Below are 13,288 nucleotides of genomic sequence, written 5' to 3'. Positions count from 1 at the left end.
ATGTTTCTTCAGTTTAAATGTGGTGTTAATTAAACTGCACCCGTCTGCCAAAACCATATTTTTCTCTGATAAGAATAGGTAGGAGTTGAAGTAGAGGATTTAAGTGTAAACCTTTCTTGTTTCTACTTACCTCCCAAGCATAATTTGAATCTCAAGAGACACACAGTTCAAGTCATTCCATTTCAATGTGTCCTCTCCTCAAAAATGCTGCTGCTGCTGCTGCTGCTGCTGCTAAGTCGCTTCAGTCGTGTCCAACTCTGTGTGACCCCATAGATGGCAGCCCACCAGGCTCCCCCATCCCTGGGATTCTCCAGGCAGGAACACTGGAGTGGGTTGCCATTTTCTCCAATGCATGAAAGTGAAAAGTGAAACTATCTGCCTGCAATTCTTACCATATCGTATAAAGATACAAATAGTTTCCCCCCCACACCTTGGTTTACATCAGTATCCACTGATACTGAGATGGGGTTATTTATTCACTCATTTATTAGTTTACTCCATTTTTTCTATCACTTAATATGGTACACCTATAGAACTATTCACACAGAAAGACAAACGGAGAATCCATGCCTTGAGTGACTGTTATTCCAGGGGAACTCAGCTTCATAGATGTAGGTCCTCTAAAGCTGTAATTTAGTGGGATTTAGAGAGTCTTTGCTGTTGCTTGCTAGATTGTTCTCTTCTGTTGTATTTTGTGGTGTTTTACATAGCTAAATTTCATGGAATGAAATTAAGCTTTGTATGTGTCCTCAAAAATTCTTTTCTTTTTCCTCTGCTTGTGAATACTCTGCATCAATATGCCCTTCATCTGCTCCTGTGTGCCTTGTCCCTGTCACATCGCATGCATATTTGGTTTATTTAAGTTCTGTAGCAGCATCAGGAGGGGCACATATTTTAGTATTTGAAAGCACTGATGATTTAAGGAAATTTAATATGTAGTTCTATCTTGGGAGGATAGCATATGTTTTTGTGTTTTATGTGTTGATAACTTTTTCCTTAATTAATATGTGGTTCACATCTGAAACCGATGACTTTACTTGAGTAGCTGGAGACTTCTTGGCAGCCTCAGAGAAGACTAGGCATTTCCACTCGCTGCAGACACCCCAAGTTGTCTAGAGCTTAATGCTATAATGGCACCTTGTTGTACGTCCTGCTCCCAGAGGACCTGTTCCCCTCAGGATCCATTTCCATTTATTTATTCAAAGAATATTGACTGTGGAACTAGTCAGTATGAGGCATTAGAGGGGCTAAAAATGCATGAAGTAATCAAAACTTGGATTATTGAAAATATGTATATGATTTTGAGTAAATGTATCATTGTGCATATCACCAATTCAATGGACATGAGTTTGAGCAAGCTCCAGGAGTTGGTGATAGTCAGGGAAGCCTGGTGTGCTGCAGTCCATGGGATCGGAAAGAGCCAGACATGACTGAGTAACTGAACTGAACTGAGGTATGATAAAAATATTTTATTCCAGACCAGATTTATTTTGGCAGATTATATAATAGTAGTTATTTTTAGATTCATTAGTTTACTGTACAGAACAGTTTACAGTGGAGAAAATATAACAAAAACAATTTGGTATCATGATTTATTCAATTTAGCCAATCTGAATTCTCATTGATTCATATGATACAGTTCCTAAAAAACTTAATTTATCCCAGTTTGAAGCTAAATTTTAGTCCTAAGTCTGGCTTTTCCAGTAAAGTAAAAATAGATTCTGCTAATGTAAATAGTTAATTCTTGTTGTTCAGTCGCTAAGTCGTGTCTGTGATGTAATGGACTGTACCACACCAGTCTTCCCTGTCCTTCACTGTCTCCTGGAGTTGGCTCAAACTCATGTGCGTTGAGTCAGTGATGCCATCCAGCCATCTCGTCCTCTGTCGCTGCCTTCTCCTCCTGCCCTCAGTCCTTCCCAGCATCAAATCCTACTCAGAAGCTTTTGGTACTCACAGCGCCCTGTGAGTACTAGAAGGACTCATGGGATCTAAGATAGAGCATTTGGAATTAGGATCTCTGTTCATCACTCTTGCAGTTTCTCTTTTGTTGTCTGTTTTTCATCTCTGCCGGTCTCTATGGGCTTTATTCTGCAGTGAGGGTGGAGGCTTTCAGTAACTTCAGATTGGTGTACTCAGAGTCTTCCAAGTCTTGTGGAAAGCACTTTTCTTCCTATCAGTATAGTAGTCCTTGGAAAGAATTGTGATTTGCTCTGGCTAGTCACACATTCCCTCCTTCATGTTGCTTTGGAGATGGGACAATATGATTGAAAGCTCACCCCAACCGCAGAACATACAGGCCTGAAAAGCAGAAAGGGAAGGATGTTGGATAGCCACAGACCATGTATGTTTACTTTGTCTGGCCTGATTGAGATTGTTCACCTAATTTATTTTTCTTGTTCAGTTGCTAAGTCATCTTCGACTCTGGGACCTCATAGACTGTAGCGTTCCAGGCTCCTCTATCCTCCACTATCTCCTGGAGTTTGCTCAGATTCATGTTCACTGGGTCAGTGATGTTATCTAACCATCTTATCCTGTGCTGCCTCTTTCTCCTTTTGCCTTCAATCTTCCCCACTGAAAGATTTTTCAATTGAAAGATTGTTGCCATTGAAAACCTAATACCTTTGTAGTAAAAAGAAATGGATTATTTTTAAGTTATGTAGTATTTCAAGTTATGATAAAAATACTTACTATACTCTGTATGTGTGCTAGGTCAACAAATTTTTGTTCAAAGGGATTCTGACCACATTGAGTAATTATATCTTATTTTCTTTCAGGCCCTTGAGGAATATTTGGAAAGATGTAACAAGCAAATTGATGATATTGTCACCTTGGTTCGTGGCAAATTGTCCAAGCAAAATCGTGTTACTCTGGGAGCCCTTGTGGTGCTGGATGTCCATGCTAGAGATGTTCTCACAACACTTGTTAAAAAGAAAGTTAATGATGACTCGGACTTTGAGTGGTTAAGTCAGCTTAGGTACTATTGGCAAGTAAGTAATATTACTGAACGTTATTACACAGCAATTTCAGATCACAACTGTTTAATTTGTACTTGCTAGCTCACATCGGTGATAGTATTGGTAACATAGGATTTTTCTTGCTGATGGCTAACTATACCCAAACAAGCCTTCACCACATTGAAGAGTAAGGCAGCCAAAAACTGTATGTCATGTGTAGGAAAACTATGTGTGTATCTATATCCAAATATATAGTTACATAGAAATAAATATTCACATATAGACACACACAAACTGTGAGGTATTATAAAAACTTACTCAGTTGAAATTAGTCATTATGCTTGCTGAATCTGCAAAATGTTGAAACTAATCAGTTTAAATTTTTTTTTTGATTCCTGATACATCTAAAGAATGTACAAATCAGAATGTTGTAGTCTGATTTAGTCATTACACTTTTCTCGTATTGATCAGTTGAAGGAACCTGAAATATGATCTGGAGTAAGGCTTTTATCAGCGGCTCTGGGTGGCTGGTGATGGCGGTCACCATCAGGGAAGTGGGAGGAGCAGAGTACAGTGAACAAGGGTCGGCCTGTTGAGAGTGGGAAGAGAGAGCTGATGATTGGAGATACAGACTCGACATTTCTCGTCATAGTCACTTTTGTGAAAGGTTTTGGGGATGTATGGAGTGGAAGGAGAAGAGCTAAAAGAACCAGAACCCTGGAACGCTATATGAGGCTGTGTGCATAGTGGTTAGGAGTTCAGACTGTGGAATCATAGTTTCTAATGCTACATCTTCCCCTTACCAGTTGTGTGACTTTGGCAAGTTAAGTTGCTCTCTTCAGGCGCCAGCTTCCTTAGATAAAAAATGGTGATGATGATAATACTCTATAGTGAAAACTCGTGGAATAAATGATTGAAAATATAGAAGAATAATGAACTATCTAAAAGAATAATTAAGAAAGCTGCTACTGCTGCTGCTGCTAAGTCGCTTCATTCGTGTCTGACTCTGTGCGACCCCATAGACGGCAGCCCACTAGGCTCCCCCGTCCCTGGGATTCTCCAGGCAAAAACACTGGAGTGGGTTGTCATTTCCTTCTCCAATGCATGAAAGTGGAAGGTGAAAGTGAAGTCGCTCAGTCGTGTCCGACCCTTAGCGACCCCATGGACTGCAGCCTACCAGGCTCCTCTGTCCATGGGATTTTCCAGGCAAGAGTGCTGGAGTGGGTTGCCATTGATCCCATTTATAATTTCTCAAAAAAGAGAAAAATACCTAGGAATAAATTTAACCAAAAAAAGTGAAGGCCCTATAAACTGAAAACTATAAGACACTAATGAAAGAAATTTAAGACATGAATAAAGGGAAAGATCTGTGTTCATGGATTGGAAGGATTAACATTATTAAAAGGTCCATACTTCTCAAAGCAATCTACAGATTTAATACAATTTCTATCAAAATTCAATGGCATATTTCACAAAAAACAAAACAATCCTAATATTTTTATGGAAACAGGAAAAACCCCAAATAGAAAAGCAGTCTTGAGAAGGAGCAAAGCTGGAAGCATCACATTTCCTGATTTCAAGTTATATTACAAAGCTAAAGTAATAAATGAAGCTAAAGCTGAAGTAATAAAACCAGTATGGTATTGCCATAAAAACAGACACATAGATCATTAGAACAAAACAGAGTCCAGAAATAAATCTACATTTGTATGGTAATTTATGACAGAGGAACCAAGAATATAAAATGTGGAAAGGACAATCTCTTTAATAAATGGTATTGGGAAAACTGGAAAACCACATGCAAAAGAATGAAGTAGGACTGTTATCTTACATCATACCTCAAAATTAATTCAAAATTGATTAAAGAATTGAGTGTAAGACCTGAAACCATAAAACTCTTAGAGAGGTAAGCACCTTGACTTTGGTAATAGGGATTTTTTTTTTTAATATGACACCCAAATCAAAGGCAACAAAAGCAAAAAAAAAAAAAAAAACCCACACACAAGTGGGACTACATCAAACTAAAGGCCTTTTGTACATCAAGGAAGACCATCAACAGAAGGAGAAGGCAACCTACTGAATAGGAGAAAATATTTTCAAATTATATATCTGATAAGAGGTTAAATCCAATATAAAGAACACATACCATGGGATCTCACTTATATGTGGAATCTAAAAATCAAAAGAAAATAAAACAAAGAACAACACGAAACAAGCTGATAAAGAAAACAAACTGGGGGTTCCCAAAGGCTGGGGGTGCGGGTTGAGAGGTGAGAGAAAGGGGTGAAGGGAGTCAAAAGGTTCAAACTTCCAAGTACAAAACAAGTAATTCATGGGGATGTAATATACAGCATGACAACAATAGTTAATAATACTGTTTTGTATGCTTGAAAGTTGCTAAGAGTAGATCTTCAAAGGTCTCACAGGAAAAAATTCTGTTACTATGTATGATGATAAATGTTGATTTATTATGATGATCATTTTGTAATAAATGTAAAATGAATCATTATGTTATGTACCTAAAGCTAATATAATATTGTATGTCAATTATACCTTAATAAAGTAGTGTTAGCAAACTTAAAGAAAATATGAGAAAGAACAAATATATTTTCCAAAGTTCTATGGGAAAAATTGAGGCCAGTGACTTCAAATCTTATCCAAGGAAATTAGATGTCGAATTGTTCTACTGAATTAAATGATGTCTGAAAAGTGAATTTTAAAGATATTGTTTATAGTATGGCTATTATTTATTAAAGAGCTTGAGATTTCATAGTATTTTAACTTTACAGTTTAAGCTAACTTCATTTTATCTGATTTATATTAGGAAAATAATTTAGAAACAAAGATGATCAATGCTGGCTTACGATATGGATATGAATATCTGGGCAATTCCCCTAGGCTGGTTATTACTCCACTCACAGACAGATGTTACAGGTAAACTCATTAATTTAAAGATCTAATTGGAAAAAAACTTTCACTCATCTCTAGACCATTTAATTTTTTTAAGGACCAAAATATATCCTCTGTTATCTTTTCTGGACTACTAATTCTTTTCTCAACTTGACTTCAATTTCTTTCTCTGCTGACTTCTTCCCCTCGGCTCTAGACCTCTCAGCCCTAAGTATTATTGGGCAGTGCTGTTGCTTTTTTACATTGTTAGTTTCTCCTTCCTTCTTGAAAGTTTTTGACTGTTCCTTTGGATCATTTGAGGCATCCTGTTTCATCCCTTGAATTGTATTTTCATGGAGTGCTTTGTGTCATGCTTCGTGGTTTCCTGAATGTTCTCATCTACTCTTAGACTTTTTAAAAAACGTATTTATTTATGTATTTGGCTGCACATGGTCTTAGTTGTGGTACGTGGGAGGCTTGATCTTTGTTGTGATATGAGAACTCTTAGTTGTGGCATGTGGGATCTAGTTCCCTAACCAGGAATTGAACCCAGGTCTATCTGCATTGAGAGCTCAGAGTTAGCCACTAGACCACCAGGGGTCTCTACTCTTTAGGCTTTAACAGCCTGCATCCTGAAGATCCCCAAACCAGTGCCTCCAGCCAAGGCCTCTCTCCTGTAAGGTTTCACCGCACACATACTGGTAGATATCTCCATTATATATCTCATAGGTATTTACATGTACATTATTTTCTGTTTTCCTTCTGAATAATAAAAGACCTTTATTTTTAACTTCCAGTTTCCATTCACCATATTCCAGATTTGTTAAATACTAAATTAAACTTCATTTTTTCATTTTCTTCCAACATAACTAGTTTATTGGCTAAACTAGTTTCAGGATGCAGGCAGAAAGCAGTTTTATCCTTTTTTTATCACTATTCTTTTAAACTTGCTCTATCAAATATTATCCCCATTTATGGATAAAATCTAGGATACTCTACTCTTTCTCAGATATTCCCTACTCTTTCTGGTGACTCTAATATATTAATAAATAGAGTTATTCTTTTCAGATGTTAAAAGTCCATTTAGGTATAAAATCAGTTACTATTTTTCATCCGATTTAAAACATCCCTTCCTCCCAGTTCAAGCTTGACTCAAGCTTGTGGCCTGCATTTGGGAAGGTATTGATAAATGTGGTCAACCTTTTGTCATTATTATCCCTATCCATTGCGCCCTCCCCTCAGTAGCCCTTCTTTTGGCTTCTCCACTATTGGAAGTCGATAGAGGAGAGGTGAAGGAAAGGAAGAGGTCGGTTTACAGGTGACAGGTGTCTGGGGTGACAACTATCTTTTGCTATCTAGTGCCCTCCATGATGGCACAAGTTCAGATGTTCCAGATGTCCCAAGGGATGTTTATGTGGATTTGGGGAAGCCCTCAGTCACCTGATTGTCCCACCTGTGGAAAATGCTTTCTCTGGCTGGCTGCTGGTGACTTTTGCTTCAGCCTCTACTGAGGTCGACTACACACAGACCCTCTTCCTGGGGTCTTCTCTGATTCTACGTAGGTCTACTGCACCTGGGCCCGCGCAGCTTAACTCAAGGCTGGCTCCCTACCAGTGGGATCTAGATCTTGTCAGATGATGCACATGTGTTTTGCCATCAGTAAGAGTGCATCTTTCTTACTGTCCCTGTTTTCTCCTACTCTGCCATCAGCAGAAACTGCAGGCATCCTCTTGACTAAATATTTTAAAGCTCCCAGCTTGGGGGTTTAGTTAAATCCTAATACAAGCTGATCTCTATTTATATACTGTTACACATTTTTACAACTAATATGTAGGTGAGTGAAGTGAGTGGGTGAAGTCCCTCAGTCGTGTCCGACTCTTTGCGACCCCATGGACTGTAGCCTACCAGGCTTCTCAGTCCATGGGATTTTCCAGGCAAGAGTACTGGAGTGGGTTGCCATTTCCTTCTCCGGGGATCTTCCCAACAAAGGGTTTGAACCCGGGTCTCCCACAATGTAGGCAAATGCTTTACCCTCTGAGCCACCAGGGAAGCGTAGGTAGATTTGCCAAAAATTTTATCATCATCTTTACTCACCATGGCTTTTTCCTTTGTCTAATTTTTGGTTTAATTTTTCTCCTTCTGAAGCAATAACTTTTAGTTATTGTTTAAGTGAGGCTCTGCAAGTAGTGAGCTATACCAGTATTTATCTAAAAATGCCGCTTTGTTTAGTTGCTCAGTTGTGTCCGACTCTTTGTGACCCCATGGACTGCAGCACGCCAGGCTTCCCTGTCCTTCACCATCTCCCAGAGCTTGCTCAGACTCATGTCCATTGAGTTGGTGATGCCATCCAACCATCTCATCCTCTGTTGTCCCCTTCTTCTCCTGTCTTCAATCTTTCCCAGCATCAGGTTCTTTTCCAATGAGTTGGCTCTTAGTATTGGAGCTTCAACTTCAGCATCAGTCCTTCCAGTGAATATTCAGGACTGATTTCCTTCAGGATTGGCTTGTTTGATCTCCTTGCAGTCCAAGGGACTCTCAAGAGTCTTCTCTAACACCACAGTTCAAAAGCATCAATTCTTTGGTGCTCAGCCTTCTTCATGGTCCAACTCTCACATAAATACATGACTACTGAAAACACCATAGCTTTGACTATATGGACCTTTGTTGGCAAAGTAATGTTTCTGCTATTTAATAGGTTTATTGTAGCTTTTAATATGCTGTCTAGGTTTGGTCATAACTTTTCTTCCAAGGAGTAAGCGTCTTTTAATTTCATGGCTTCAGTCACCATCTGCAGTGATTTTGGAGCCCAAGAAAATAGTCTGTCACTGTTTCTATTGTTTCCCCATCTCTTTGACATGAAGTGATGGGAGCAGCTGCCATGATCTTAGTTTTCTGAATGTTGAGCTTTAAGGCAACTTTTTCACTCTCCTCTTTCATCTTCATCAAGAGGCTCTTTAGTTCCTCTTTGCTTTCTGCCACAAGGGTGGTGTCATCTGTGTATCTGAGGTTATTGATATTTCTCCTGGCAATCTTGATTCCAGCTTCATCCAGCCCTGCATTTCGCATGATGTACTCTGCATATAAGTTAAAATGCCTCTTGCTCTTCTTTTTTCCTTGGTCTTCACTAGATGGTTGTTGTTCAGTCTCTCCGTTGTGTCCAACTCTTTGCTACCCCATGGACTGCAACACACCAGACTTCCCTGTCCTTCACTGTCTCCCAGAGTTTGCTCAAACTCATCGATTTAGTCGATGATGACATCCAACCATCTCATCCTCCGTCACCCTCTTTTCCTCCTGCCCTAAATTTTTCTCGGCATCAGGGTCTTTACCAATAGATTAGCTAGGTGTAAAACTGTAGATGAACAGTAATTTCCCCTCAGCTCTCCAAAGATATTATTCTACTGGCATTTATTGCTACTGCGGACTAGTCTGTTATTCTAATTATTAGTTTTATTCCTTTATAAGTAACTTTCTCCTTTGTAGTTTTTAAGGTTTTCTCTTTATTATTGATGTTCACTGGATGTTATTAGATGTGAAGGAGTTTTTATATATCCTACTTGGGACTTTTTCTAGTTAATATCTTTTTCAATTCTAGCAAATTTTCAGCCATTGTTTTTAGAATTTTGCCTTTTCCCCTTTCTTTTCCTTCTTTTTTCTTATTGTTGGCCTCTTTCCCTGGATGATTTCCTCCTACTTATCTTCTAATGTGCATAATTCTGTTTCTGTATGTTTTCTCTGCTATTGGTTCTGTTCATTGAATTTTCAAAAGTTCAGAGATTATATTTTTCATTGCTAGATTTCCAGTTTCCTCTTTTATAAGATTGACTTCTTTTTTTCTCACGATTGTCTGATGTCTATTGCTTTTTATTTAAAATCTTCCTAAACCACCAGAATACCAAAGAAGACAGAGTGCCGTATATACAGTAGCCCTCTCAGACCATTGTCCAACTGCCTAATTGCCTTTGTCATTGCAAGTCTGATTCTTAATTTTGATCTCTCTTTCTGGTTTTAACTGTGAGCTCATTTTAGTAGGATTGTTTCCCCAGGTGGTCTTCCACTTCTCAATTGCGGAGGTGTCCATGTGGAACAGTTTTACATTTATCTCTGTGGAGGGCTCTAGGGTTTTCTCTGGTCCAGAACAAAATTTTAATGCTAATTTCTCAGTTTGGTTTCATATGCCTATCAGTAGCCAGTCCCTTCTCCAGCGGATCTTTCTGACTCAGGGATCAAACTGGGGTCTTGTGCATTGCAGGTGGATTATTTGCCAGCTGAGCTACCAGGGAATGGAAATTTGATGGCACCCTTTATGAATGATGTCAATTTCTCACTGGGCACTGCATGGAGTATAAGCTTCCTGCCCCTTCATTGACAATCTTTGTCTCCTGAATAGGCTGCTGAAGTAATTTTAGTTTCCATTTACACCCAAGGCAACCTTTCAAATCTTCTGGGTTTAAATAGTGAATCCATTCCAGCTCCTCAGCTTGCTCAGTTCTAAGAACTTTTGTTTCTGTGTAGGTATAAATGCACTTGTGTTTATTTACAAATTCCAAACCAGTGTGCACCTCTACAACTTTAGCACCTAATTACTTTTCCAGCTATGCATTGTCTTTTCTTTGATAATTTGCTTTTCATTCTCTCAAAAATGGTTCTATATTTCCAAAGTTATCATTTTTTATGTAGCATTTCCATATGCTTGCAGTAGGTAATTGGATGGTTCAGGATCAACTGAATTCTCCAGAAGTCAGCATTGAATTTCAAAGGTGAGTTTGTTCTGATTTTGTCACATATACAGCTATTCAGAAGTAAAATATAAAACAAAGATTTTCATAGGTTAGTAGGAAGGAAGGAATTTTTGGTGAGGAAGTAGAAAATTTGGCTCTTGATTTAAATTTTTTTCTGAATGTATATAAAAATCACATTATTACACAAAGATTGTTTATTTCTTATATTTCAGAACCTTATTTGGAGCCCTTCATCTGCACCTTGGAGGAGCACCTGAGGGGCCAGCTGGCACTGGAAAGACTGAAACTACTAAAGATTTAGCCAAAGCTGTAGCCAAGCAATGTGTTGTTTTCAATTGCTCTGATGGGTTGGACTATCTGGCTCTAGGAAAATTCTTTAAGGTTTGAGTGTACTCCTCATTTATGATATGATAACTTCTCAGAAAGACTTTTTATAATGAAACATAATTTGATGCGTATAAAAGACTTGCTGTAAGTAGAGTTATATCAAAAGCTTATTTGAGAAGGAGTTCTACCTCCCTCTCAGATAGTAAAGAATTCACCTGCAACATAGAAGACACTTTGCAAATTACAATTTAATGATTCTTTAATCCTAATTTTCAAAGATAACTCCAGAAAAAGTTAACATTGGAAAAATACTCAAATCATTTGTGTACCTATGACTGATTCGTGTTGATGTCTGGCAGAAACCAATGCCATAGTGTAAAGCAATTGTCCTGCAATTAAAAATAATGTTGATGTATGGCAAAACCAATACAATATTGTAAAGTTAAAAAAAATAATAATAATAAAATAAAATCTGAAAAAAAATAAATTAAAAAAAATTACTAGGCTATCCCACAGTATAAAAACACTATAAAAAATAAAGAACAAATAAATGTGTTTTAGGATAAAAAAACTACTCACACTAACAAAACATAACAACCCTACCCTATGAGTAAACTATTCCTGACTGAAATACGGCCTAGTCATTTAATAAAATATTTGGAACATCAGAAGTTTCTATATTTGTGACACTGAAACAATTAGAATAATAGTAAAATAAAGGAAAATATTATAATAAGTAAAATATGAAGGAAACCTTTGAATGATCAGTAGCTATTTCAATCATCCTCTATAATGATATACAACCTCACTGTAATGCTTATTAAAGAAATAATCAGCAAATCTAAAAGATTCCCTGTGTACTTTAAATAGCCACTATATTCCTAAATGTTTCAAGAAAATTCTGGTATGCACTAAGTTTTCAAATCTATATAATAATATTCTTTATTCTTTGATATAGATTCATATATTAAAATATTGTTTTGTTATTGATAAGTATTGATTATACGGACAATTTATATTAGGATCATGCTGAATAATAGGGGTACAGAATTAAAAAGACAGAGATCTTACTAGAACCTCACAATCTGTATAACTCTGAACACGTGAATTCATAAGCATTTTGTTCTCTGTGATTTCTAATCCTTTTATTATGTCATGTGTTAGATTTCTAAGTCTTAGAGTCTTCACTAAATAATGGAAATGTACTATTCTTTGACATGCATGGTGTTCATGTTTAATCCAGTGTGTTTGAATAGATGGAACTGTACACAAATCCAAGGTTAGCCACTATTAGATATGTGGCATTGTACTAAATACTTAGCATCTTATGTGACATAGCCTTAGTTTCCTTGTATAAAAGATATATACAAAGTGCCATGCATCATGTCCTGCATATTATAGGTGCCTAGTGAAATACACATACATACATATACAGTCTAGAGAATGTACATTCAGTAATCATTTTTGCATTTTTAAAGAATTTAATTTGAATTTGGACTCAGCTACTCAAGTCTGACTTTCTAGTTTTTACTATGACCAAATGGCACATAGTTACTTTTGAGGTAGCTGTAAGTTAGAATTGCAAGCTGGGGCCTCCGATGGTGTTAGCTGGTCATTAAGGTACTCAGGTTACAGGGTAGTCTCATTGACAACAGGAGTCACCTTATTTAAAGGATTATTACAATCCATTCTATGGAGTCCGTAAGGAAAAAGTGAATAAAATCAACTTGTAACTAAAAAATAAGAAAGGCTTTAAAATTATAGATATGCATCTAAAAGCCAAAAAATACACACAGAAAGTAAAACAAAAATCAATTGGAAAAATTTTCAATTCATCAAACTCTTTATTCATGCAGAATAATGAATTGGTAATAAAAGAGTAAGCTGTCTTTAAAGATAAAGGTGAATAAGCAATTTCCTTGATAGGATATTAAATCTGTGAGGAGATGAGGTGAAAATACAACATTTCAATGTAATATTCAATCAGATAAAATTGAAAATTTTCATTACTCTTTTCTCCCAGGGACTGTTATCTTGTGGTGCCTGGGCTTGCTTTGATGAGTTTAACAGAATTGATTTGGAAGTGCTGTCTGTGGTTGCTCAACAAATTCTTACTATCCAAAGAGGTAATGGACTAGTTTGTCTCTGAGTTGTGTGGAAACAGTAGAAATATAGGACATAATGAATGGCACGAGTCCCATTTATATGTGGAATTGCTAAGTCATTTCATCCTTGATTACCCACAGGTATTAATGCAGGTGCTGATTTACTAGTGTTTGAAGGAACTGAATTAAAACTTGACCCCACGTGTGCTGTCTTTATAACAATGAACCCTGGATATGCTGGACGATCCGAACTGCCTGATAATCTAAAGGT

General features: G+C 37.2%; 1 protein-coding gene across 3 annotated transcripts in view; it reads left to right on the top strand.

Moving 5' to 3' along the window:
- The window catches only part of DNAH7 (dynein axonemal heavy chain 7), a 266,322-nt gene that overhangs the window by 98,183 nt on the left and 154,851 nt on the right, over nucleotides 1-13,288 (top strand). For all 3 annotated transcript variants that reach the window (XR_006058804.2, XM_042244009.2, XM_004004780.6), the window contains 5 exons: nucleotides 2,775-2,987; nucleotides 5,779-5,888; nucleotides 10,798-10,966; nucleotides 12,936-13,038; nucleotides 13,159-13,286. Coding sequence is in view for 2 of the 3 variants with exons in the window: in XM_042244009.2 (XP_042099943.1) it covers nucleotides 2,775-2,987; nucleotides 5,779-5,888; nucleotides 10,798-10,966; nucleotides 12,936-13,038; nucleotides 13,159-13,286 (723 nt within the window). In the remaining variant the exon portion in view is untranslated. The remainder of the gene's footprint in view (nucleotides 1-2,774; nucleotides 2,988-5,778; nucleotides 5,889-10,797; nucleotides 10,967-12,935; nucleotides 13,039-13,158; nucleotides 13,287-13,288) is intronic.

This window comes from Ovis aries, chromosome 2, assembly GCF_016772045.2.
Source record: "Ovis aries strain OAR_USU_Benz2616 breed Rambouillet chromosome 2, ARS-UI_Ramb_v3.0, whole genome shotgun sequence".
Classification (NCBI taxonomy): Eukaryota; Metazoa; Chordata; class Mammalia; order Artiodactyla; family Bovidae; genus Ovis; species Ovis aries.
This window is presented reverse-complemented; position numbering and strand designations above follow the sequence as displayed.